The sequence below is a fragment of the Mycteria americana genome, chromosome 23, assembly GCF_035582795.1.
Source record: "Mycteria americana isolate JAX WOST 10 ecotype Jacksonville Zoo and Gardens chromosome 23, USCA_MyAme_1.0, whole genome shotgun sequence".
Classification (NCBI taxonomy): domain Eukaryota; kingdom Metazoa; phylum Chordata; class Aves; order Ciconiiformes; family Ciconiidae; genus Mycteria; species Mycteria americana.
In genome coordinates, this window is record NC_134387.1 from 1980648 (window position 1) to 2003156 (window position 22509).

At 59.5% G+C, this 22509-nt stretch overlaps 1 protein-coding gene across 1 annotated transcript in view; it reads left to right on the top strand.

The window, feature by feature from the left end:
* The first annotated feature begins 2364 nt into the window (after positions 1-2364).
* The window catches only part of HK2 (hexokinase 2), a 30682-nt gene continuing 10537 nt past the window's right edge, over positions 2365-22509 (top strand). The window contains exons 1-8 of the mRNA XM_075523727.1: positions 2365-2540; positions 11180-11342; positions 18330-18478; positions 19341-19460; positions 20929-21024; positions 21196-21295; positions 21544-21727; positions 22329-22484. Of these exons, the coding sequence (XP_075379842.1) occupies positions 2478-2540; positions 11180-11342; positions 18330-18478; positions 19341-19460; positions 20929-21024; positions 21196-21295; positions 21544-21727; positions 22329-22484 (1031 nt within the window). The 5' untranslated portion in view covers positions 2365-2477. The remainder of the gene's footprint in view (positions 2541-11179; positions 11343-18329; positions 18479-19340; positions 19461-20928; positions 21025-21195; positions 21296-21543; positions 21728-22328; positions 22485-22509) is intronic.

The window sequence follows — 22509 nt, forward strand, 5'->3', positions numbered from 1 at the left end:
CCTGAATAAACTGATTTTGCAGAGGTGAACTGAGCTCCCGAGCGGGACAGAAGGACGAGACAGACCCCTCATTTTGCACATACAGTCGCTTCCTTCATCCAGCCCGGCAGGCAGCAGATGGGGAAGGTGGACAGATGTGCCCGGCTATTTTTAGGCTAAAAGCTGCTTTAATTTCATCTTAACCACTGAGAATTTGGATATTTAGCAAAAAAAGCTGGATGAGAGGGTGAATCGAAATGCAGGCGCACCGAAAAAGATTAAAAAGCATCAGCTGCCGATACGGGGCTTTAACCGAAACCCTGGACAAACGCGGGCTGGATGGGCAGGGTCCGGCAGGACTGGATTGCCCAGGAAAAGGAGTCTGGCAGCGGGGTTGTCTCGGCGCTGTTTCTCTGGCTCTATTTTGGTTGCTTCTCCCCCTCTCTCTTTCCTTTGAAATGGAGTTTCAATTCCTTGAAAAAATGATGTAAATGACCACTTAGAAAGAAATATTACAAGGTAAAGCCGTGAAGAGTTTGAGCTGCTCAGAACTGGTTGGGAAAGCGCGGCAGGGAGCAGGCAGACGGGTTGGGTAACTCCTGCCCCAGGGCTGCTAAGACCGGCTCTTCTGGGAGCCAGGATCCGGGCAGCAGGAGCTGTTCTGGAGGGCCAGGCGGGCGTAGGACGTGCCACGGCCCTCGTAGGGCTCCTTGCAAGGCCCAGCTGCGGGTCTTCGCACGGCTTCGGCCCTTGAATCCCCAGATGGAAGCGGGAGAAGGGAGCCGGGACGGAGATGAGGAGGAAGGAGGGATGGCGGAGGCAGATCCCGGCCCCTCCCTGGGATAACACAGGCAGAGGCTTCCCGGAGCTTCGGGGTGCACCGAGCACCCCCCTTCAGCCCTTCCCTGGGCGCGGGGAGCGGTGCAGAGCCGTGCGGGCGTAGGAACCGCCACGGGCTGCGGGCTGATGGATGCACGCCGACGGACGCGGGCGGGCGCGCACGTTTAACGCGCGTGTGACGGCGCGCGCACCCGCGCAGACACACGCACACGCAGCACGCTGCGTGCATGCCCGTGCATCTGCAGGAACACACCGAGGCACACGCAGACGCCCGTGACCGCGACGGCTGCGTGCACCGACACATGCCGCCGCGCGTGAGGCAGCCCGCGCGTGCACGCGCGCGCACACGCACACGCGTGCCGCTGCGTGCCCCCCCCCAGGGTGCGCGTATGCCGGCGTGCGCGCACGGACAGCGGTGCACATCCCTCCCGGTGCACGCACCTCCTGTGCACTCCCCCATGTGCACACCCCCCCCCAGTTCACGCACACCCCCCAGTACACCCCCAATGCATGCACACCCCCAGTGCACCCACACTCATCTCCCCAGATCCTGTTCAACCCCCCCGCCACCCAGCGCCCCACACCAGTTCACCCCAGTAACCCCCCAGTACCCTCCCCCCAATGTACCACACTCCCCCCAGTTCGCCCACACTCACCTCCCCCGCACCCCCCAGTGCCCACCCCAGATCCTGTTCACCCCCCACCACACAGCGCCCCACACCAGTTCACTCCAGTAACCCCCCAGTACCCTCCCCCGCAATGTACCACACTCCCCCAGTGCACCCACACTCCCCCCAGTTCACCCACACTCACCTGCCCTGCACCCCCCAGTGCCCACCCCAGATCCTGTTCACCCGCCTCCTCCCAGCGCCCCACACCAGTTCACCCCAGTAACCCCCCAGTACCCTCCCCCCAATGTACCACACTCCCCCAGTGCACCCACAGCCCCCCCAGTTCACCCACACTCACCTCCCCCGCACCCCCCAGTGCCCACCCCAGATCCTGTTCACCCCCCTCCTCCCAGCGCCCCACACCAGTTCACCCCAGTAACCCCCCAGTACCCTCCCCCCAATGTACCACACTCCCCCAGTGCACCCACAGCCCCCCCAGTTCACCCACACTCACCTCCCCCGCACCCCCCAGTGCCCACCCCAGATCCTGTTCACCCCCCTCCTCCCAGCGCCCCACACCAGTTCACTCCAGTAACCCCCCAGTACCCTCCCCCGCAATGTACCACACTCCCCCAGTGCACCCACACTCCCCCCAGTTCACCCACACTCACCTCCCCCGCACCCCCCAGTGCCCACCCCAGATCCTGTTCACCCCCCGCCACCCAGCGCCCCACACCAGTTCACCCCAGTTCCCCCCAGTTCCCCCCATTCCCCCCCATTCATTCACCCCCCATTCATTCACCCCCCATTCATTCACCCCCTCTCCCTCGAGCGCCCCCTCGCGGCGGGCGTCAGCCCCCGCGCCGGGCACACACCCTCGCGGCTCAACCAATGAGAAGCCGCCGCGGCGCCGCGTCACTCGTGGGCCGGGGGAACCTCCTCAATGAGCCACATTGTCGCGGGTGCGTACCGCGGCGCGCGCTGCTCCGCCGCCACCTCCGCTCCGCTCCGCTCCCCTCCGCGCCGCTCCGCGCCCCGCCGCGCAAGATGATCGCCTCCCACCTCCTCGCTTACTTCTTCACCGAGCTCAGCCACGACCAGGCGCAGAAGGTGAGGGGCGTGCGCGGGAGAAGGGGGCCGGCGGGGAGGGGCGGGGGGCGAGGAGGAAAAAAGGGGGGGAAGGAAAAAAGGAGGGGGGAGCAGTGGGAAAAAAGAGAGAAGGGAAAAGGGGAGGGGGAAGGGAAAAGGGGGAAAAGGGGAAAAACGGAAAAGGGGAAAAAACGGAAAAGGGGAAAAACGGAAAAAGGAAAAAAGGAAAAAGGGAAAAAAGGAAAAAGGAAAGAACTTAAAAAGGGAAAAAAGGAAAAAGAGGAAAAGGAGAAAAAAGGAAAAAAGGAAGAAGAAAAAAGAAAAAAGGAGAGGGGGGAAAGGAAAAGAAGGAAAAGAAGGAAAAAGAGGGGAAAGGAGAAAAAAGGAGAAGCCAGGGAAGCAGGGGGCTGGGGGGCGCCGCGGGCGGGGCAGGGGGCGGCGGGAGGCGCCGCTGTCGCCCCCGGGCCCGTGGGCTCCCCGCCGGGGCCGCCGTGCCGTACGTGCCGCGGCGGGCGGCTGCGGGACCCCGCGTGGCCGGGCGCCCCCCGCGGGCCGGCGGCGCGGAGCAGGAGGAGGAGGAAGAGGAGGAGGAGGAGGAAGAGGAAGAGGGGGGGAGCGGCTCCGCTCCGCTCCCCGGCCGCCCCCGCCGCTCTCGGACCCCCGGGGCAGCCGGGCCGCCCCGCGCCGCACGTGTCGCCGCTTCCTGCCGCCGGCGCGGAGCATCCGCGGGCGCGGAGCAGCCCTCGGGGCCGGGGCCTTCAGCCCCTCGGCGGGACCCCCCCGCTGCCGCCCCGGGTCCCTGCGGGGAGCGGGGCCGGGTCAGCCCGGGCACGGCCGGAGGGGGTTGCTCGGAGGCAAAGGCGGGACTCGGGGTCCCCTTCCCCAGGCTGCGTGTCCCCCCCCCCCCCGCCCCCCCGCACTGGCTGCCATGGCAAACGTCTTCTCGCCTTCCCCCTCCCTTGATTTACGGGTCCTGGACGACCAGAGCCTGTTCCTGGACCGCAAACGCAAGTCGAAGCGTCCCGTTGGGATGCGCGGGGAGTTTGTCACCGGTAATTCCGGAGTTCAGGCACTTGAAAAATGCAAGTGGTTCTGCTCGCCCGTGGCTGGTGGAAAGCAGCCGGCCTTTGTCTGGGCAGGACAGCGCTTAGGCTCTAAACAGCAAGTGTTAAATAAATGATTCCTGGGAAAAAAAAGCTGGCTGGGAGACTGTGCGGGAAGGCTCTGGCTCTTCCCCCGGCCCTCCGCCAGCGTTTGGGGCGTCTAAGGATATGTCGGAGAGGGTTTCGGCTCCGAGTCCTGAGGTCGCGCCGCGGTTCCTATTACCGGGGTCACGGTGCCCAGGCGTGGGGTGGTCGAGATTTGCAAATGCCCCCTTAAAAAAAAAAGCAAAAAGCAAAACGCACGGCTGCAGAGAGCCCATCACTAACGCCGGGGACGCTGATGGAGAAACAAAACTCGCCACGCCACGTCGGCCCTTCGCCTGCGTTAAATAGGAAGTGAAACAGGCGAGAACATTAAAAAAGAAAACAAAACCAAACAAAGTGCATAGAAATAACTTCCTAACGCAAAGCGATCCGTAAGGAAATACGGGCTCGGTCTGCTCACGAGTGTCCTGGGGTTGTGCAACAGCCAAATCCACGGGAGGGAGTTGTGTAACCCGACGGCAGAAATAGGCCAGTGGCACGGCCCGACTTCTGCCTCTCGGGCTCCGGGCAGCTTTCGAGTTCCTTATCAGGAGCTGGAAATAATGGATGGGAAAGGTTTTGATTTAAGGTATTCGGCTTCGTTACCCATTGGGAAAAGGGTGTGCGAAGCCTCGGGAACCAGCTTCGTTTTCCTCCCGGCTCTGAGCCCAAACAAAATAGGTTGCTGAGATTGTGTGTGTGGGAGAAATATCCAGGAGCCGTCGGCCAGGGCTCTGGCTGCTGTGGGAGATGGCTCTGCCCTCCCGGCCCCAAACGGCCTCCACCACAACTGGATTTCTCTGGGTTATTTTTAAACAAATGCCTGTGAATCCTGGTAAGGCAAAGCTGGGGTCGGCGCAGCCTCCGGCGAGAGCACGGAGCTCGGCTTTGCTGCAGGGGAGGGGGGAGAAGGGGGGAAGCAGCTGGGTTTCCGAGCTGGATGCTTCCACCGTGGATGCAAAAATTATTTCTGGCTTATAAATCTTTCCAGGCAAGGAGGTAAGGGGAGTCCCCAGCACAGGGAGATGGAGGGGCTGAAATTCTTGGAAAGCTGTGATTTCTTTTTTTATCAAACCCAAAGGCTTTACCCAAAATTCGAGACTATATTTGGGAAAAGATTTTGGGGCGGTAGCCTGGGGTGCGTTCGAGTCGTGCGTCTTTTTGCTTTGGATCGGGCAGAAAAGGGGCTCGGCTGTGGGAAGGAAGTGCCCTTTCCAACAGCTGTCGTTTGTGTCCACATCAGGGCCTTGAAAATAGCCCCCAAAATAGCATTTTTCTTCCCATTCTTGCCACGGAGCAGCTTTACCTGCTCCGCTGCCCGCCTGGGGAGATGTCACATATGTCCCCAAACTCCTCCTGCCCTTTGCTTTGCCCGGCTGGGAAGTGGGTTGCAGGAATAACTTATCTAACCCAAGGGACTGGGCAAACTTTAATTAACCTCAGCAGCGTCCTTTGAGATCCCAGCTTGAAAGTTTGCCACGGATGAACTACGTTCCCTTTGGATGTGCCGGCTCACTCCGGGTTTCCTGGTCCCTGAACCTCCGCCTCGTCATGCGACGGGAGGAGCGGGAGGCAAATGAGCTAAATAACTGCGTTGGCGGCTCTTCTTCCCCATCACTCCTTCGAAAGAAGGAAAAGCTGAAGATGGAGTTGATTTTCCTATATTTGCGGTGGTTCTGAGGCAGGGGCAGGTTTTCCTCTGTTTTTTCTATTTTTCCTTTGCTAGGGGGATTAGTTTTATCTAGCCGGTTCCTCCCTGGCTGCCTCTCGCAGACTCCTCTGCGGCTGTGGGAGGGGTGCCTGATTACAGATTCCTGGAAACCAACATAATAGCTTCTCTTAAGCCCGCCAAGGTCAGCGCCAGGACGGCCTTTCCCGTCCTCGGCACCTTCGGGGAGCCATCGCGTATCCCCTCGCTCCTCGGCTTCTCGCGTGAGCTGCCGTGGGGAGCCCGGGCAGGGCGCAGCCTCAGTTTCCCCAACCGTGGCGGGGTGCTCCCAGCATCCGAGGGGTCTCGGTGCCGGCGAGGCTTTCCGATCCGGCAGCATCCGAGGGGGATGCTGCCTCTTACAGCCGCCCCAGAGACCCTCTGGGCTTAAAACGAGAGAGAAAAAGGGAGGGCAGGGAGGCGTCTCAAAGGCCGGCGGGGGCTGCTCAGGGCCGGCGGGAGCTGGGAGCAGTTTGACATCTCCGACTCCTCAGAACGTTTTCGCGGTTAAATTGGGCTTTTCGTGGGGCTGCGGAGCAGCGGGGTCACCCAAGGACGGGTCCCCGGCCGCCGCTGATGCTCTGCAGCGTGATTTCTTCGCCATGTGCCGTGCTCCACCTCCGGCACAGGGTTCAGCTGCCGTCCTGGGGGGGCGAGGATGGGGAGGAACCGGCCGAGCAGGAAACCATCTGACTCACTCGGGTTCAAGATGACTCCAGGCGTGTGTCATCAGAGGCTTGGCTGTGAGGGGAGGGCACGTGGGGTTTAATTCAGCGCGGAGCCAAGGACGTGGGTGCTGCCGGGGTCAGGGCTGGCGAAGGGTGGGTGCAGCCCGGCATCGGTCCCGTGTCACCGAAGGCAGGGAGGTTGGGGAAGGGGACGAGCCAGTTCCCGGCACTGAGTCAGCCCAGGCTGGGTAACGGCGTGGCAACACGGGGATGGGGAGTGCTGGTTTTCAGTATGCAGGGGCTGAGGACGTGGCACGGGGTCTGTCCCGTGCTGCGGTGCCCGTTCCTGATCCGACAAGAAAAGTTGCAAAGTGTGTGCCAGGTTATAGTCCCGAGCCAGAAAATAAAACGCTCTGTGCTGGATGCTTTCCCGGATTCACCCTGCGACCTTGGTGAACCGCTGCCACTCCCTCTGCCTCGGTTTCCCTGCATCTGTCGCGTCCCGCCGCGGATCCGGGCAGGATGGGGGCACGGCTGCTGGCTCTCCCTGGTAACTGCGGGGTGCTCGCACAGCATCCTCCTCTGAAAGAAGCAGGGAGAGAGTCGGTATTTCAAAAAAACTCAGTGGTTTAAAAAAAAGCAGCATGTTTTAAGGTAAAAACTGGGATAGGGAGGGAAGTAATTGAAATTAAAAATAATTTCAGGCAGAGATTACCCTGGAGAGAGGATTGACTGCACACTTGTGGGTTAGGAGTGCTCAAGCCTTCCCCAAACTTGAACATCTCTCTGTTGTTCTCGTGCACAACAAATATTTTACTTTCTGTTACCAAAAAGGAAAAGAATCTGGCCCAGAAGCCAGCTAACCTCTCCCAGTGTTATGCTTTTTCTCCAAACGCTGCTGAAATTATGCACATGCAGCTGAAAACTGCAGCGAGCAGATACTGGGGGACTGGAAGCATTCGATTCCAGTCTGGTTCTCGCCAGACACATGACTTCGAAGAGAGACCCAGAGCAAAACTGAAACTAAAGAGGAGCAGCTTCCCCTTCCCAGAACCCGGGATCGTTAATAGGGAAGATGAGGCCGAGACCTTACTGCATGAGAATAAAACACCCCGAGTCCTTCTCCTTCCCCGCCGCTGTTTGCTGGGCAGGAAACGGTTGCGCTTTGCCGGAAGCCGCTGTCACGCTGTAATTTCCATCACCGACGGCAATCCTGCCCCACGTCCCCACCGAGCGATGGCGAAAAGGGTCCCCGCTACCGCTGTGAGGGCAACGGCATCCTTCGTCCTCCCTGCTGCGACCGCCCGAGCCGTGCCACCGCCCGTGCATCCCCCCGCCGAGGGGCACAGCGATACGGGATAGATCTGTCGGGGAGGGGTTTTCCACTCCTGCGACTAGCTGCGTGCATGGGACCCTCTTGCAAACATATCAGCCGAGGAATTAATTTTTTTCTCCGTGATTAGTGGCATGGAATTGGAATGAAGTTATTCGCAGGCTAATACGTTTGCGGCACTGACCCCTTAGGCTCTAGCCCTGATGGGAGGATTAAGAGAAGTCTTCAGGCAAAAGCACATCATCCAGCTGTGGTGCTGGTGCTGGAACTGTGAGTTATTACCATCGTTGCAGAGGCAAACCTGGCTTTTGGGGTACTTTAAGCTCGGCTCGGCACGGCACCGCTCACTCAGCTTCCAGCTGGCGGCAAAAATTGGGCAACTTGAGGTTTCTTCAGCCTTGGGGCGGATGGACCTTGCCCAACGGTGGCCTTGCAGCTGGGAAGGGCGACGCCGGGCACTTCCCCAGCACCCGGCGGCGGGTGCTCGGTGTAGAAATTAGCTGAGCCTTTGGAGACAGCCCTGAGCCAGGAGGTAGGGATTTGCTCGGTTTTTAGTTCAAAAAAATTGCCTCGAACTTGTTACACCCGCAGCGGCTCTAACGATCCGGTTCCTTAACAAAATGTCCTGCCCTGTGCGCAGCTCTCTGGGGCTGTGAGCATGCCCGGCGCTTCCCAGCTTAAATCTGTTCCTCCTCCATTCAGTTTAGATTTCCTCAGGGAAACACCATTATTTATGATGGAAGCCTTCCAGAAATTAAATTGCCCCACTCCGGATCCTAACCTAGTGACTTTATTTATTTGGAATTGGCAACGATCTTAAAAAAAAAAAAAAAAAAAAAGGTTAAACCACCGAGGAGGTCGTTTATCTTGAAAGATATACTCATGCTTGGGCGCTGCGGACTAAATTCCCCTCTCTTTACCAGAGCTTCGCTACGGTGTGAGGTGTGCTCGGGCGCAGGGCGGGTAATTGGAGCAACGAACCACGGGGGCCACGGGGCTGGGAAGCATTGGGCACGAAGGTGTCCACGGCTCTTCCTTGGTGGGGGTCGGGTGCACGCCACGGTGGTCTCGCTCGGGAAGGAGCTGAGCTGCTGCTGCCCTGGAGCCGTTCTGCAGGACGCCCTGACCTGCCTCAGCTGCCAAGCGGGACGACGGCTGCGTTCGTAGCAGAAGATGATCCAGGTTTTAAAGGGCTTTGGAGATTAGAAGAAGGTCACCCTGTTTCTCACGCTGCCGATTATTCCTGGTACGGTGGAGCCTGGAGGACATGGGGAACGTGCTGAGCGGTGCCTGTCCTGGAGAGAGGAGGTGAAACCTCCGCGTCGTTTCCCCGTGCTGGGATTTTGCGGGCCGGCGGGTCGTGCACGCAGCATCTTCACTGCCCCGTGCCTGGGGCAGGAATCGAGGAGCAAACGGCGATGGCTTCTTGTGCATCCGAGCTTCCAAAGCACCCAGCTTCTCTGGGATGAGATCTTCCCCTAGCAGCATCTTGCCAGGCTAGGAGGAAAAGCAAGCAAAGTCAGGGTGGCAGACAGGAGAGAAACACCAGCAGCGTGCGGTTCGTGCACGGGTGAAGCTCTGCCCCGAGCCCTGCTGGTCCGGTACCCCACCGCTGGGATGCAGACACCTCGCTGGGACCCCATCCCCACTCACGATGGTCTCACCAGCACCCCCCGACCACCCTAGGCTGCCAGAGAAGTCCAGTGAAGGAAGGTCTCACGGCAGCGAGAGGCTGCGGGGAGGCAGAGCACCCGGTGTCGGCCGGGTTTGTCTGTAATTGTCACCGACGCCCCAGGTCAGATGCTGCTGGTGAGGAGCCGGAGTCTGGTTGAGGTCCTCCCCGTGCCAAGGGGCAGGTTGGTGGTTCCCGAGGAGGTTGTGAGAGGCTCCTGCGAGCCGGGATAACGTATCTGTCTGGCTCACAGCTAAGAAATGGGCTCGGGCCGTCTGTCGTGGGTCGATGGCATCGACCGATTGCTGTCGGGGCAGCTAAACGGGAGATCTCCTCCCCCGGGGCCGGGGTGGAGGTGGGCTCCGGGCACTGGGCCCCTCCTGAAGCTGGAAGAGGAGGGAGAGGGTGGAGGTGAGCTGGGGCAGCAGCCACCTTCCCTGTGCCGGTAACCGGAGCCTGGTACGTGGAAATTTTCAGCAAGCAAAAGCAAATAGGAGGGGAGTGTTTGACTGCCTGCTGCTGGGGTGGATAAGGAGGTGCTGGTAAACAGCCGGCACCGGGAAACCTCCACGTTTCCTTACCCTTGTCCTTTCCCTCACGCCTGCCTGCTCTCCCAGCTGGCGGGCGCTTGCTCTCCGCTCCCGATTAATGGGATGGAGCTGAAAGCACCAAGAGAAATCGGGAGGTGGCATCACACCGGCGAGGATGCCATTCCCCGGGGAATAACGCATCTCCTGGAGCGTGCTCGGCTGGGCTTCCCTCCATCCTCCGACCTCGCCGCAGCAAGCAGAGCAACGCGGGGCTCGGCTTCCAACTTTCCAGCAGAGCTGGAAGGGGGAAAGGATGGGCCGGAGCATCCCGAGCCTGAAACGCAGGCAGCCAAAACCACAGCAGAGCTGTTTTGTTCAGCCCAGGGTCCAGGCGGCTGCATCCGTGAGCGAGGTCACGCTGGGGCGGATGGCTATTACTTGCCCACAAAATGCCCATTTCCTATAGCGTAGCCCTATAAAAAAAAAAAAAAAAAAATCCATGCTTGATTTCTGATGACCTTATGTTACGTGCCTACAGACAGGTGAGCTAACTGGGTGGAGTTTTCCTTTGACTTCGCAGGGCTTGCAGCTGCCCTTTAATTAATTTTAAGTGAAGTTAATTGAAACGGGGCATAGTTTGGGAGCTGGCAGTCTGTCCGCCTCTCCGTTTCCCTTCCCTGCTCCAGCCAGGCTGCAGAGACATGCACGGTGGTAATGGATGGGTCGGGGAGGAGTTTTTCCATGCCTTTCCCGGGGAAGACGAGATGCTTTGATGCCGTTTGTAGAAGGAGCCAGGCATCTTCCCAAGCACAAGGGTATAAACGATCGCCAGGAGCAGGGGGGTGGATTTCTTCCCTTTCTGGCCGTGGCACCCACTTGTGTCACACAGCGTTGTTTGCTCGAGGCAGTTTAGCAGCTCTCGGCACCGTAACCCTTTGTAGGGGTGATCTCAGCAGTGAAGAAATGAATGGGCAGTGGATTCCTGCCAAGCATCCTTCACGTAGGAAGAAGCCCGGGGTGTCAAGGTCGAGGGACGTTGCCGCCACGGTGTAGGAAGGGCTCCGCAGCTGGAAAAACCTCCGACGCTGACCTGACTCACAGCCCGGGCAGGGAAGGTTGTCGAGTTTGGGTCCTACTTCTGTCGCAACCTGTTTGGGTGCCCGTAGGTGAACGAGCGGGGAAGAAGCTGCGGGAGCTCCTCGGCGTTCCCAGGTTGGCACCCGTCTGGGCGAGGGCATGCTGCCAAGGAGGGCGCGGGGTGGCATTTGGTGAACTCTTTGGAGAGCGGCCCCGGATGCTCAGGAAGAGGAGCAAGAACGGCGGCGAGCGTTATTGGCGTGCCTGCAGATAAGCTGTGGCGGCGCTGCCGGCGGCGCCGTGTTGGCAACGTGCTGGCACAGCCGTGTCCTGCCCTTCGGGGTGGGTCACGACCTGCTTCTGCTTCTTGCATCAGCCCCAGCAGCCACGAGGGGGGTTGAACGCTGTCCTGAACGGGTCATGGGGGTTTGTGCCCGTGTCCCCAACCCTCCAGCTGACTTTTTGGCTTTATCTCCACCTTTCAGATCGACAAGTACCTCTACCACATGCGGCTCTCCGAGGAGACCCTCCAGGAGGTGTCCCAGCGTTTCGGGAAGGAGATGGAGAAGGGGCTGGGAGCAGACACGAACCCCACGGCCTCGGTGAAGATGCTGCCCACCTTTGTGAGGTCCACGCCGGATGGCACAGGTACCGTGAGAAGGGAGATGCTCCCTCCCGGCAGAGCAGAGGGAGAGCGCGGTGGGGAGGTCTCGGGGGGTCCCAACGTGTGCCAGGAGGGAGGGCTGGGGCCACCCCTCCTCACGGCGCTGCCAAAACAGGGATGGCACCCACAGCCACCTGCACTCCTGGTCCTTGGGGCTTCATCCTGCTTCCGCTGAGCAAGGCTTGGCGTGGGGACAGGTCTCGTTCCCCCCCCCAGCTCTGTGCTGGGACTGGGGGACTCCCAGTTGCCGTTGGTGGGAGGGAGGGTGGAAACCAGCCCTCACGTGCCCTTCCTGGCAGGACGGAGACAGTCACGGGTCCGGTTCATCACATTTCATTAGCACTGAAGCGGGCAGCGGTGCCAGCCGCTGTCTGAATGCCACAAGGGCCACGGGAGAAGAAGGGGGCTCTCCGGACTCGGCTTCTCACAGTACGGCCTTTCCGCCTGCTTCCCGTGCCGGCAGGAGCCGGGCTGCCTGCAGCACGCTCCCAGCCAGGCGCATCCCCGTTTCGGGCTCCAGCTTGCTCCTCTCAACCCAAAAACCTGCTTCCTCAAGCATCCCTACGGGAAATTTCCTTGTGCCTCCCTCTCCCAGCTCGGTGTTTTGGGAAGGAGCTTTGTCACGGTCCCTGCGGCGTCGCCCCTTGCCCGCTGGCACGCAGCAGGATGCAGATGCCACCCGGGACCTGCCGGGTCTCCCGGTGCTCGGAGCTGGTGGAGCGGTCCTGGCTGCTGAAGGGCAGGGAGGGACAGAGCCCTCAGCAGCCAGAGCTGCCCCCGGCTCCGTGTCTGGGCTGGCACCAGCCCCGGGGAAAGTCCCCGGATCGGTCGGTCCCGTTAGCTGAAGTTGCTCCGGCGTTGGCACCTTCCCGGGGTTCCTTGCAAAACCTCAGCAGCAGAGGTTGCCGCCAGCCAGCAGGAAAGGAGAACAAAGAGGAAGGGAGCTGATGGAAAGACCCGTCTGCCCCTCCCTCCCCATCCCCGGCTGTTTTGCCACCGCTGAATTTTCATGCCTGGCTTCTGGAGGTGAGCGGGTCCCAGCAGATGCTGGAGTCTCAAACGACCCGGCCTCGGTGGGCAGCGACGGGCAGACTGGAGCTTCCTCTCCCGAGAAGCACGCCAAGCCGGTGCGAGCCGGCCGGCCGAGCGATGCTGTGAAATGGGGCGTACCCGAGAGGTGGGGGCTCAAACAGCCCCCAAAGCCCCTACCGCTGCTGGCTGGCTGCTCTCTTGAGGCAAGGACAAAGGTGATGAGCTGAAGGTCTGCATCGCCGGCCAGGTCTGGGGGGGTCTTTGGTGGTGACATCTTAGTGAGGTCTGGGGGTGGGGGGGGCATCTCCCAGGTCCCCGGGGAGTCACAGGCACCATAGAAGGGTTTGGGTTGGAAGGGACCTTTACAGGTCACCCAGTCCACCCCCCCTGCAAGAGCAGGGACATCTTCCGCCAGCTCAGGCTGCTCAGAGCCCCGTCCAGCCTGACCTGGGCAACCTGGGCAACCTGGGCCAGCGTCTCACCACCCTCAGCGTAAAACATTTCTTCCTTATCTCTAGTCTGAATCTCCCCTCTTTCAGTTTAAAACCATTCCCCCTTGTCCCATCGCTACAGGCCCTGCTAAAATGTCTGTCCCCACCTTTCTTATAAGCTCCCTTTGGGTGTTGATCGTCCCTGCACCCAGAGCCATCCTTGCCTGCCGCACCCCACGTGCTCAGCCCCCCCCAGTGCACGTACACCCAAAAGCTGGACCTGGCTGCCTGCCCCGGGATTGAGATTTCAATCTGTTTAAATATTTGAGAATATTCTTAATTACAGGGATAGCCGGAACGCCGCCCCTGGGCACGGCAACTATTGCAGCCAAAGGTGCTGGGTGCTGGCGGAGCATGTGTCAGAGCTCCCGAGAGGCAGGAGCAGAGCTCTCCGCACCCTGACCCGTGCTGGGGAGAAGGTGCAATCCCTCTCCTTGCCTTTGCAAGAGCGAGCCCTGGCTTCCTTGGCCGTATCCTCCCAATCTGCAGCTTCTCCGGTGTCCCAGCTGGCATTTCTCGCCCAAAGCACGTGGGGAAAAGCGGCACCGCAGCGCGGAAAAGGTTATGCAAAAGGGATGCTGGGGCCATCACGGGGCTGCAGCTGCCCAGGGATTGGAAAGGGGGAGGTTTTCGAGCAAGTCCTGGGGAGTCAAGAGCTGGGATTCCCTGTATGGCTCCAGCTGGATCTGGGCCGTGAGCGGCATCAGGGTCTCTGCTGCTAAGTTTTGGAGGGGGGACTGGAAGGTGGCACGTCGGGGTGAGCCGAGGCCAGCCCGAGACGGGGACTCGCTGCCAGCTCCCCTGGCACATCGCTTCGTGAAGAGACGGTGTGACAACGGCTCGGGAAGAGCTCAATGTCCAGGGGTGCGTCCTTCCTTCTGCTTTTTTCTTTTAAAGCTTCTGGGCCAAGTCTGACTTTGGCTGGGCATGAAGTCCTGCTCCCACCCGCTTCGGGTGTCGGCAGCTGCTTCCCACCCAAAAGATGAGATGCGACACCGGCTTTGGGGCTCCGCGCCTTCCTCCTCCAGAGCATCCCTGCCCTTCCTACCCCTCCTTGCTATAGCACAAGTTGGCTCTGCTTTTGGATTATGCCCCGTCTAATGCGCAGCCGGCAGCTCCCCAGGATCCGGGCGGATGAGAGGCGCTTATAGAAATACAAGGTCACATCTGCGGGTTGAAGTCACAACACAGCCCCGGCTCCCCACCGCTCCACCCTCCTCTGCACCCTTGGTGGCTTCCCTGTCCCTGATGCAGCGTGATAGGAGGCGGGGGATTTCTGCTTCTGAAGCAGGATCTCTCCTAAAAGCAACTTTTCTGGCTTTGCTGGGCTCCAGCACCCACCAAAACGCCCGCTGTGCCATGCTTGCAGCGAGGCAGTGGGCATCCTGCCGCAGGCTGGTGGGGGAAAACAAACCCCGAATCAGCTTCTCCTTGCAGCCCCAGGGACCGTGAGCAAGGGCTCTCCTTGCTTAGCGCAAACACCGCCTTCCTCCCTGCTCCTTTCCTGGGTTTTCCAGGCTTTGCCGGTGTCACCGTCCTCCCTCCTCCACGCTAGCGTTGACACGAGGATCTTCTGGTGCATCCTCCATGAAGCCCCAGCAGCTGATATCCATGGCCTGGGGTTTTCGGGAGGATGCTGCAGGACTTTGGGGGTCAAGTCCCTGGAAAGTCAAAGGATGGTTCTTTGCAGCACCCTTCCCTTGGCTGGAGGGCTCAGTTCCTGCCCATAACCAGCTGCTTCTGCAAGAAAACCGGCTCGCATGGCCCATGGTCTTGAAAGGCTTTAAAGAAAATGCCATTTTTCATGCCCACAGCCCCTCACCCGGTGATTTACCACACTCCCCAGCAAGGAATGGCATTGGGGAATCGCTGCTGGGTGCCTCTCGCTGTGGTCGGTGTGAGTTGCTCTTTGTTGGACCCGATTCTGTCCGAAACAAGCCACCAGGTTAATCCCAGATCTTTTGTTGCTGCAAACCCCGCATTTCGTGCCCGATACATCATAAGCCCCTTTGCCGCTCTCCAGCGCTAATTCGGTGGAGATGCTGATGCGAGCACCGGGGCTTTTATATTCCCTCTTCTGCTGGAAGCCTCTCAACTTGCGGAAAGGAGGCAGGGTAGGGCTGGCAACGCCGTCCGCAGACGGGGACGGAGCGGGAACTGCCGGGGTCTGTGCCGCCGCCTCATCCCGCATCTCCCTGGGGCAGAGCCTGGACCTGCTCCAGCTTTTCTCTTCCTCTTATTTTTTTATTAAGCTGATTCGACCGAGGGTTCCTACAAAATGGGAGCGCTGTCGGTTGGAAGCCTCGAGGTTTGAGGTGGAGGTCTGGGGTGACCAGCCTCCGAAACGGCGGGGCATGGTCCTGCACACCGTGCTCCGGTCCCCTGGCCCAGGCTGTATTTCTAAGGACGACGGAGCTCCCTGCCCGCTTGGCCCCGTGCTTTCTTCCAGGGAGCGCAGGCATTTTTTTAAAGGCTCTAAACACTCACCCTTAGGTGGTTGCTGAGAGCAAACAGACTCTCAAATCTGAGCCCTGTGTTTGCCCTCCCTGTTTGGTTTGTGAGCTCAGCCTCTATCTTACCACGTAACAAGGGAGCCCTCGGCGAAGGGAGGACCCAGACGTGTTATCGGCCAGCGCGGCCCGGCACGCAGCCCTATTGCTTCAGCCTGGGAATTTTCCAAGGGAGATTTTGCTGCCTTTTTCCTCCTGCAAAGCCAGTCCGCCTGGGAATCCACCCCTTGACTCCAGCAGTCGCCGCTTGAACCCCTTACGCCTCTCCTGTGGCTGTTGAGCAGCTCGCGAGCGGGGTTTTCGGTTGTTAGGTTGGGTCCCGCTGCTGCTTCATGGTGAGGGTCAAGGGAAAGCCTCCCAGGGGTGGTTCGGCCCAAATACCGGGTGTGCGGAGGGCTGGGCAGGACAGGAGGACAGCCCTGTCCCTGGCTCCTTGCCTTTTTTGGGGGATGTCTCTTCCTCCTGGGTTCCCTGCGTTATCTCCAAGGAGCTGAGCAACCTGTGACCCTCTTGGCTCCAGCATCCTTAGCCCTGGCATGTTTATCAGTCCCCTGGCATGTTTATCAGTCCCCTGGCATGTTTATCAGTCCCCTGAGGTATTTTTCATGCTCTGCTAGCAAGCAGAACGGCATCTGTGCAGACAGCAAGGGAAGCAGGCGTACGGCTTGACTCGTGTTTTGGGCAGAACACGATGCCAGCGGTGCCCAGCCAGGCATCGCATCCAGCTCTGCCCAGCCGTGGCTGAGGCTAAATCCCCACGGCGGGCTTACCAGCGGCATCAGGACGGCGAGGAGCTTCGCTGAGGGTTTTCCTGGTGCATTTTCAGCGTCCGCGTAAAGACGCGTGGCCGAGACATGCGCAGTGGCTGGCAGACAGTCTGCGAAACGAGCCGCCAAACTGGTTTAAACCTCATCCCTGCAAAGGGTCAACGCGGGCGTGAGGTGAGGAGGAGAAACGAATAGTCAGGGTTTGACTGCCCCGGCACGTGAGCTTGGGCGCTCCGATGCTCCGCCGGCTCCCGTGCCGTTCTCCAGCCCTGCAAGCGCCGAATTGGACATCTCTGGGCTACGCTGCCTCGCTTGGAGCTACGCCGAGGGTGTTATTGGAGGAGGGATGAGTTGCAAAGCTTTGATGGGGTCCAGGTTTAGAGTGCTCCGTGGTTCTGGGTTAACGGCTCTTGCAGGGGGGGTGTGCGTTGCTTCAGAGATGAAGCGAGGGGTGGCCAGAGCCCGTGCGGCGACTCGGCTGAACTTCAGCTTTTGTTAGAATAACGGCGTAACTGCCTCGGCATCTCGTCCTGCCGGCCGGCTGATCTTGGGGTGTAACCTTAACCGACGGGACCGCAGCCCGCGCATCGCAGCCCGTGCAGGGGGGCTTGGCATGGGCTGGTACCACTCAGAGCCGGGACCCAACCTGCCCCGCGTCACCCCCGGGGCAGCGTGCGACCCCCCTGGGGTGACGCGCTGACCCTCTGGTGCTCCCCCCGTTCTCCATCCTGAGGGGCAAGGCTGTTGAACGCTGCTCAAGACCTCTGAACCCCTCTTATTCCTCATCTTCTCATTTCCTTGGAGCACGAGGACTGCTTTTAATAGACCTTTTCAGCAGCGGAGGGACTTTATAAAGCTGCTCTCGGCCCAGGCTCCGAGTCCGTCACCGTCCGCAGTTCCCTCGCCCCGAGTCCTCGGAGGGTCAGCCCCAGGAAAGACGCCAGGACAGATGGACGCCCCGCGGGCTTGGACAGCGAGCTGCCTTTTCAGCTGGAGTCACTGGAGATGCTGGCTGGCCTGGTGTCATTTGAATACTAATAAACCACACTTTTTGTTTCAACTGTAGCCCCTTTGTAAAAGCATCGGCGGGCACAATGCGGCCCCCGGGCGCCGTAATCTGCCCGGGGGAGCCAGCACAGCACATTTAATGCATTCAGAAATCAAACAGTGCTGATAGAGGGCTTTCCCCCATCCCTCTCCCCGCACTGCTAGGTATTTAAAACAGCCAGCTTGGCGCTTTTCCCGCATCCCAGGTCTCAGTTGGTCGGAAATTCAGCGAGCTGCCTTGGTGCCCGGTACAATAAGAACAAACAGGAGGTGAAGCCTGCGGGGGTCTCGGAGGCAGCAGGACCTGGGACTCCTCTCGGCCAACACAGTCGGGGAAACTCTGCTTCCCACGTCTGCCCGGGGAAGGCAGCAATGAGTCCCTGAAGGTCTTTTGGATTTTTTTTTTTTCCTCCCTGGTTTCCTGCTTACACCTTTCAGTCTTGCCTTCGGCGAGAAGCCACATGCCAGGAGTGCGCGGGATTCCTGGGACAGGGCAGGGGAGGTTGTCCTGGACTGCGGCAGCCAAGCCTGAACATGAGGGGTTTTTTTTCCGTATATCAAATGTTTAGCCAAATTCGAGTGTTTCGACAGCTGGTTAGCAGGGTTTTAGCCACTTGAGCTAGAGATTTAGGAGCTTTCGCCGGCATCCTACGTCAGTGGGGTCAGGAACGGGTCTGCCGCCTTCTTCTTTCTGGAGCCTGAGGCTGGAGCTCTTCTTCCCCGGGAGCACCGTGCGTTTGGGCATGGGCTCGTCTGGATGGGGCCGGTGGGATCTGTCCTCCTGCTGGCAGAGGCACTCCTAGCTCAGCCACCGCCTCGGCACTCCCTACCCAGGGCATCAGGATACGTCTCAAAGATATTGCTTTGATCCCGATCAGCTACAGGGTGCCAGGGGTGCAGAGGAGGGGCAGGAAATACAGCCACAGCTCTGGTAAAATAAGAAAAACAACAATAAATAAAATAAGGAAAAAAATATATTAAAAAAAAAAAATCATACCTTACCCTCATATTTGTGAAGTGGCCGGTTACTTCCTCGCCTGCTCCAGGGCTGTCCGGCGCGGGCACCGATGCTGCTGAAAGGGACCCGCCGAGTTAAATGGTTGTTCTTGTCTGGGCTCCCACAGAGGACGGGGACTTCTTGGCGCTGGACCTCGGTGGCACCAATTTCCGTGTGCTGAGAGTGAAGGTGTCCGACAACGGCCTGCAGAAGGTTGAAATGGAGAATCAGATCTACGCCATCCCCGAGGAACTCATGCGAGGCAGTGGGGTGCAGGTGGGTTCAACCCCTCTCTCCCCCATCCCTGCTCTCCTGGGCAGCCCCCCAACTGCAGGGCTTCCCCCACGGCGGGGAACCACCCATCTTCACAGAATGGTATAGGTTGGAAAAGACCTTTAAGATCATCGAGTCCAACCATAAACCTAACACTGCCAAGCCCACCACTACACCATGTCCCTGAGCACCTCATCCAAACGGCTTTTAAATACCTCCAGGGATGGGGACTCCACCACTGCCCTGGGCAGCCTGTTCCAATGCTGGACAACCCTTTCCGTGAAGTAAAATTTCCTAATATCCAGTCTAAACCTCCCCTGGCGCAACTTGAGGCCATTTCCTCTCGTCCCATCACTTGTTACCTGGGAGAAGAGACCGACCCCACCTCTCTACAGCCTCCTTTCAGGCAGTTGTAGAGAGTGATGAGGTCTCCCCTCAGCCTCCTTTTCTCCAGGCTGAACAACCCCAGGTCCCTCAGCCGCTCCCCATCAGCCTTGTGCTCCAGACCCTTCCCCAGCTCCGTTGCCCTCCTCTGGACACGCGAAGGCAGTGTGCCTTCTTGGGGCAGTTCTCCTGCCTGAAGGGAGGGCTGGTGTCACCCCAAGACCCCGAGCTGTGCAATGGGGTTGGAGCAGCGTCCTATTGCTGCCTTGCCCAGCAGGATCCGGGTAGGTCCTTGCCTTCCTTTGCCTGGAGCTATTAATTCCTGACACCAAGTAACCACGATAGGTGAGGACCATGGAGGCGTCATGTGGGTGACAGACCACCGGTCCCTCAAGCGGGCAGAGATGCAGGCACTGCTCTGGCGCATCGTCTCGGTCGGGGCAGCCGGGCGAGGGCTCACTCTTTGCCTTTTTTTTTTCAGCTCTTTGACCACATCGCCGAGTGCTTGGCCAACTTCATGGAGAAGCTGAAAATCAAAGACAAGAAACTCCCCCTTGGGTTCACCTTCTCCTTCCCGTGCCACCAGACCAAGCTGGATGAGGTGAGGGAAGGTCTCGCCTCCTCGCAAGGCTTGTGGCTGAGCCTGGGCTGCAGGGGGATGAGGGCGAGCTCTCGCTGCGGGCAGTAGCCGTCCCACACCGATTTAGCTCGTGCTTTTAATTAGGCTCGTTGGGTTTGGGTAGCGTGTAAGGTCTTGGTGCTGATGGGAGCAAAGGACGTGTCCTAGGGCTTGCAGGGGTCCAGGAGGCGATGCTTGACATGCTGGTTGCTCCCTGCTTCCACTCCGCACGGATGCCTCCACAGAAAGCGGCGTTTTCCCCTCTGCAGAGAGAGCTCAAGGAGAAGCGGCTGCGGCGGCGAGAGCAGCTCCAGCCGCCCGCAGCCAAAGGCAGCCCAGACGTGCCGAGCATCACATCCCCGGTCATGCAGCCGGCGCGGGGAGCGGGGGGGGTGTCGCCCGCCCCGGCTGCTCGCCATGCTCCGGGCAGCCGGGAATTGATGGCTGTCAGCTCCGCTCAGCTGCGCCGGCTCTCCGCCGGGAGCTGGTGACCTCGCTGGGGGACCGAGCATCTCGGCAAGCGGAGCCCAGCCGAGGCACGTGGCCCCTCTCCTGCCACCCACGGCCCCTGCCAGGCTCTTGCTCCTGGGGGGGCGGGGGGGGGGCTGGTGCTTTTCCTTGCCCTTATCTCACCCAGCTTCCCAGGCGGATCGGAAAGGAGGGCGGCTCCATGGCGTGCTGGCGATCCAGCACGTCCTCCCCGAGCGGGAACGCGGCGGCGTTTCGTACCAGGGATGGGGCAAGTCGCGCTCTCGTGCCTGAGCGATTCAGCAAAAGTAATGAGGAGGAAGATTAACGCTTTCCTCGTGGTAGGAGCGAGGGCTGTAAAAAACAAAAAAAAACCCCACAAACCCCAAACAAAAGAAGCTGGGAGAGGAAGCGTCTGTCCCCAGTCACCGTGCCTGGTTTGCTTTTGTCCGTGCCTCAGCTTCCCCATCTGTGAGGCAGGGCGGGCGTTTGCCTCGCCGAGGTATCTGGGGCTCTAGGGTTGGAGATTTCAAATGCAGCCGGGTCCTTTCCCTTCCCCCAAGGCTCACGGCAGCTCCGGCTGGGCGGCTGCGAGGGCTCTGCTGGGTGGGGACACACCCAGTGCCTCCGGCTGCGGGGGCCGGGGAGGCCCCGTCCCGCAGGGTCTGAGTCGAGGAGCTCTCCGTACGCTCGGGATCAGGTTTTGCTCCGGGGCTCCGTAAAACCCAGTCACGGGAACCGCGTTCCCTCCTGCCGGCAGGAGCCACAAGCCGCTTGCGTTGCTATTTCACGGCCATAAACTTTATCTGCGGGGAGACGGGGAAGTCGTTGCTGATACCGCAGCTCGCAAGCTCGTAACGGGGAGGGACTCGCCTGTGGTGCCGTGTGTCCGTCCAGCCCTTGCCTTGCACCGGGGAGCCCTTGAGACCCACGGCTTGGTGGGTCTGTCCTCCGAGCATTCCCTCTTGCTGTTTCTCCGTAGAGCATCCTCGTTACGTGGACGAAGGGATTCAAATGCAGCAGCGTGGAGGGGAAAGATGTGGTGTCCATGCTGCGCAAGTCCATCAAGAAAAGAGGGGTAAGAGGCTGGGCAGGTCTGTCACCTCCTGGGGCGGTGGGATGGGGGCACGCGGTTCCCTGGGACAGGATACTGAATGCTCCGCACCTTGGCTCCTCTGCGGCAGCAGAGAAGATGTTCTGGTCTGTTTTGGCCACGCTGACTCAGTCTCTCTCCTCTCCACCATCTCAGGACTTTGACATTGACATCGTGGCTGTGGTGAACGACACCGTTGGGACCATGATGACCTGCGGCTACGACGATCATAACTGTGAAATCGGCCTCATTGTTGGTGAGCTGCAGCAAGGGGGGAGAATTGGGGTCCATCTCTCCATGAACTCCAGAAGGAGATCGTGTTCTTGCAGGTTTCAGGGTCTTTTTGGGGAAAAAGAAAGGTGATAGTGAAGTTATAAAACCAGCATTGCCCAATGTTTATTTTCTTCCGTCTTTGCTTTCTGTGGTGCATTTTGGCCGTTGCTAATTGTGGGGTACAAGGGAAAGGCAGCACCCTCTCTCACCGCATCCCCGTGCTTGGTTCAGGTACCGGTACCAACGCCTGTTACATGGAGGAGATGAGGCACATTGACCTGGTGGAAGGGGATGAAGGTCGGATGTGCATCAACATGGAGTGGGGGGCCTTCGGTGACGATGGCGTGCTCAACGACATCCGGACGGAGTTTGACCGCGAGATAGACATGGGCTCGCTCAACCCTGGCAAACAATTGTAAGCAGATTCTTGGCTTTGGCTCAGGCTCAGGGTTTGCTCGGCATTGTCCGTCCTCCCGTCGCGCTGGCGTTAGTGGGACCGAAGAGGTCATCCTAGTTAACTAGGTCACCGCGTCCTCCGCCGTGCCAGCTACACCGATGCAAATAGGGGCCGTATCACAAATTTGAGTGGGTTCGCCCAACTGAGCCACTCAACACCCGCTTCCCTCGTGAGCCTTTCGCTTGAATGTGTTGATTTCTGTTTCTTTCCCCTGCCAATGAAGTTATTTGCCAGCCAAGGCAAACACCACCACCTAATGTCCACATCTAAGCCCTACGGATCTCCCATTCCCCAGGTGGCTTCTGGCGGCACCCGTGGGATTTGGGGGGTCTCTGCAAACTGACAGACTCCTTTCAGGTAGCCATAAGTTCTCCTTGCAGAATGACGGTTACGTCAACGTGGCTTTATTTTCTCAGTGATGGGATAAACTACTCTGGAAAGAGATTATCTAGGTTGCATTTGGGCCCGGAAAGCTGCCAAGTGTTTTTAAGGTCAACCTGCGGCCACCTCACGGCACACGCAGCCAAACAAACGCGTCTTGTGCTTCCCCCATCGGCAGGTTTGAGAAGATGATCAGCGGGATGTACATGGGAGAGCTGGTCAGACTCATCCTGGTGAAGATGGCCAAGGAAGGGCTCTTGTTTGGAGGAAGGCTCACACCAGATCTGCTCACTACCGGCCACTTTGAGACCAGATACGTCTCTGCTATTGAGAAGTAAGTAGGATCCAGATGGTTTTCT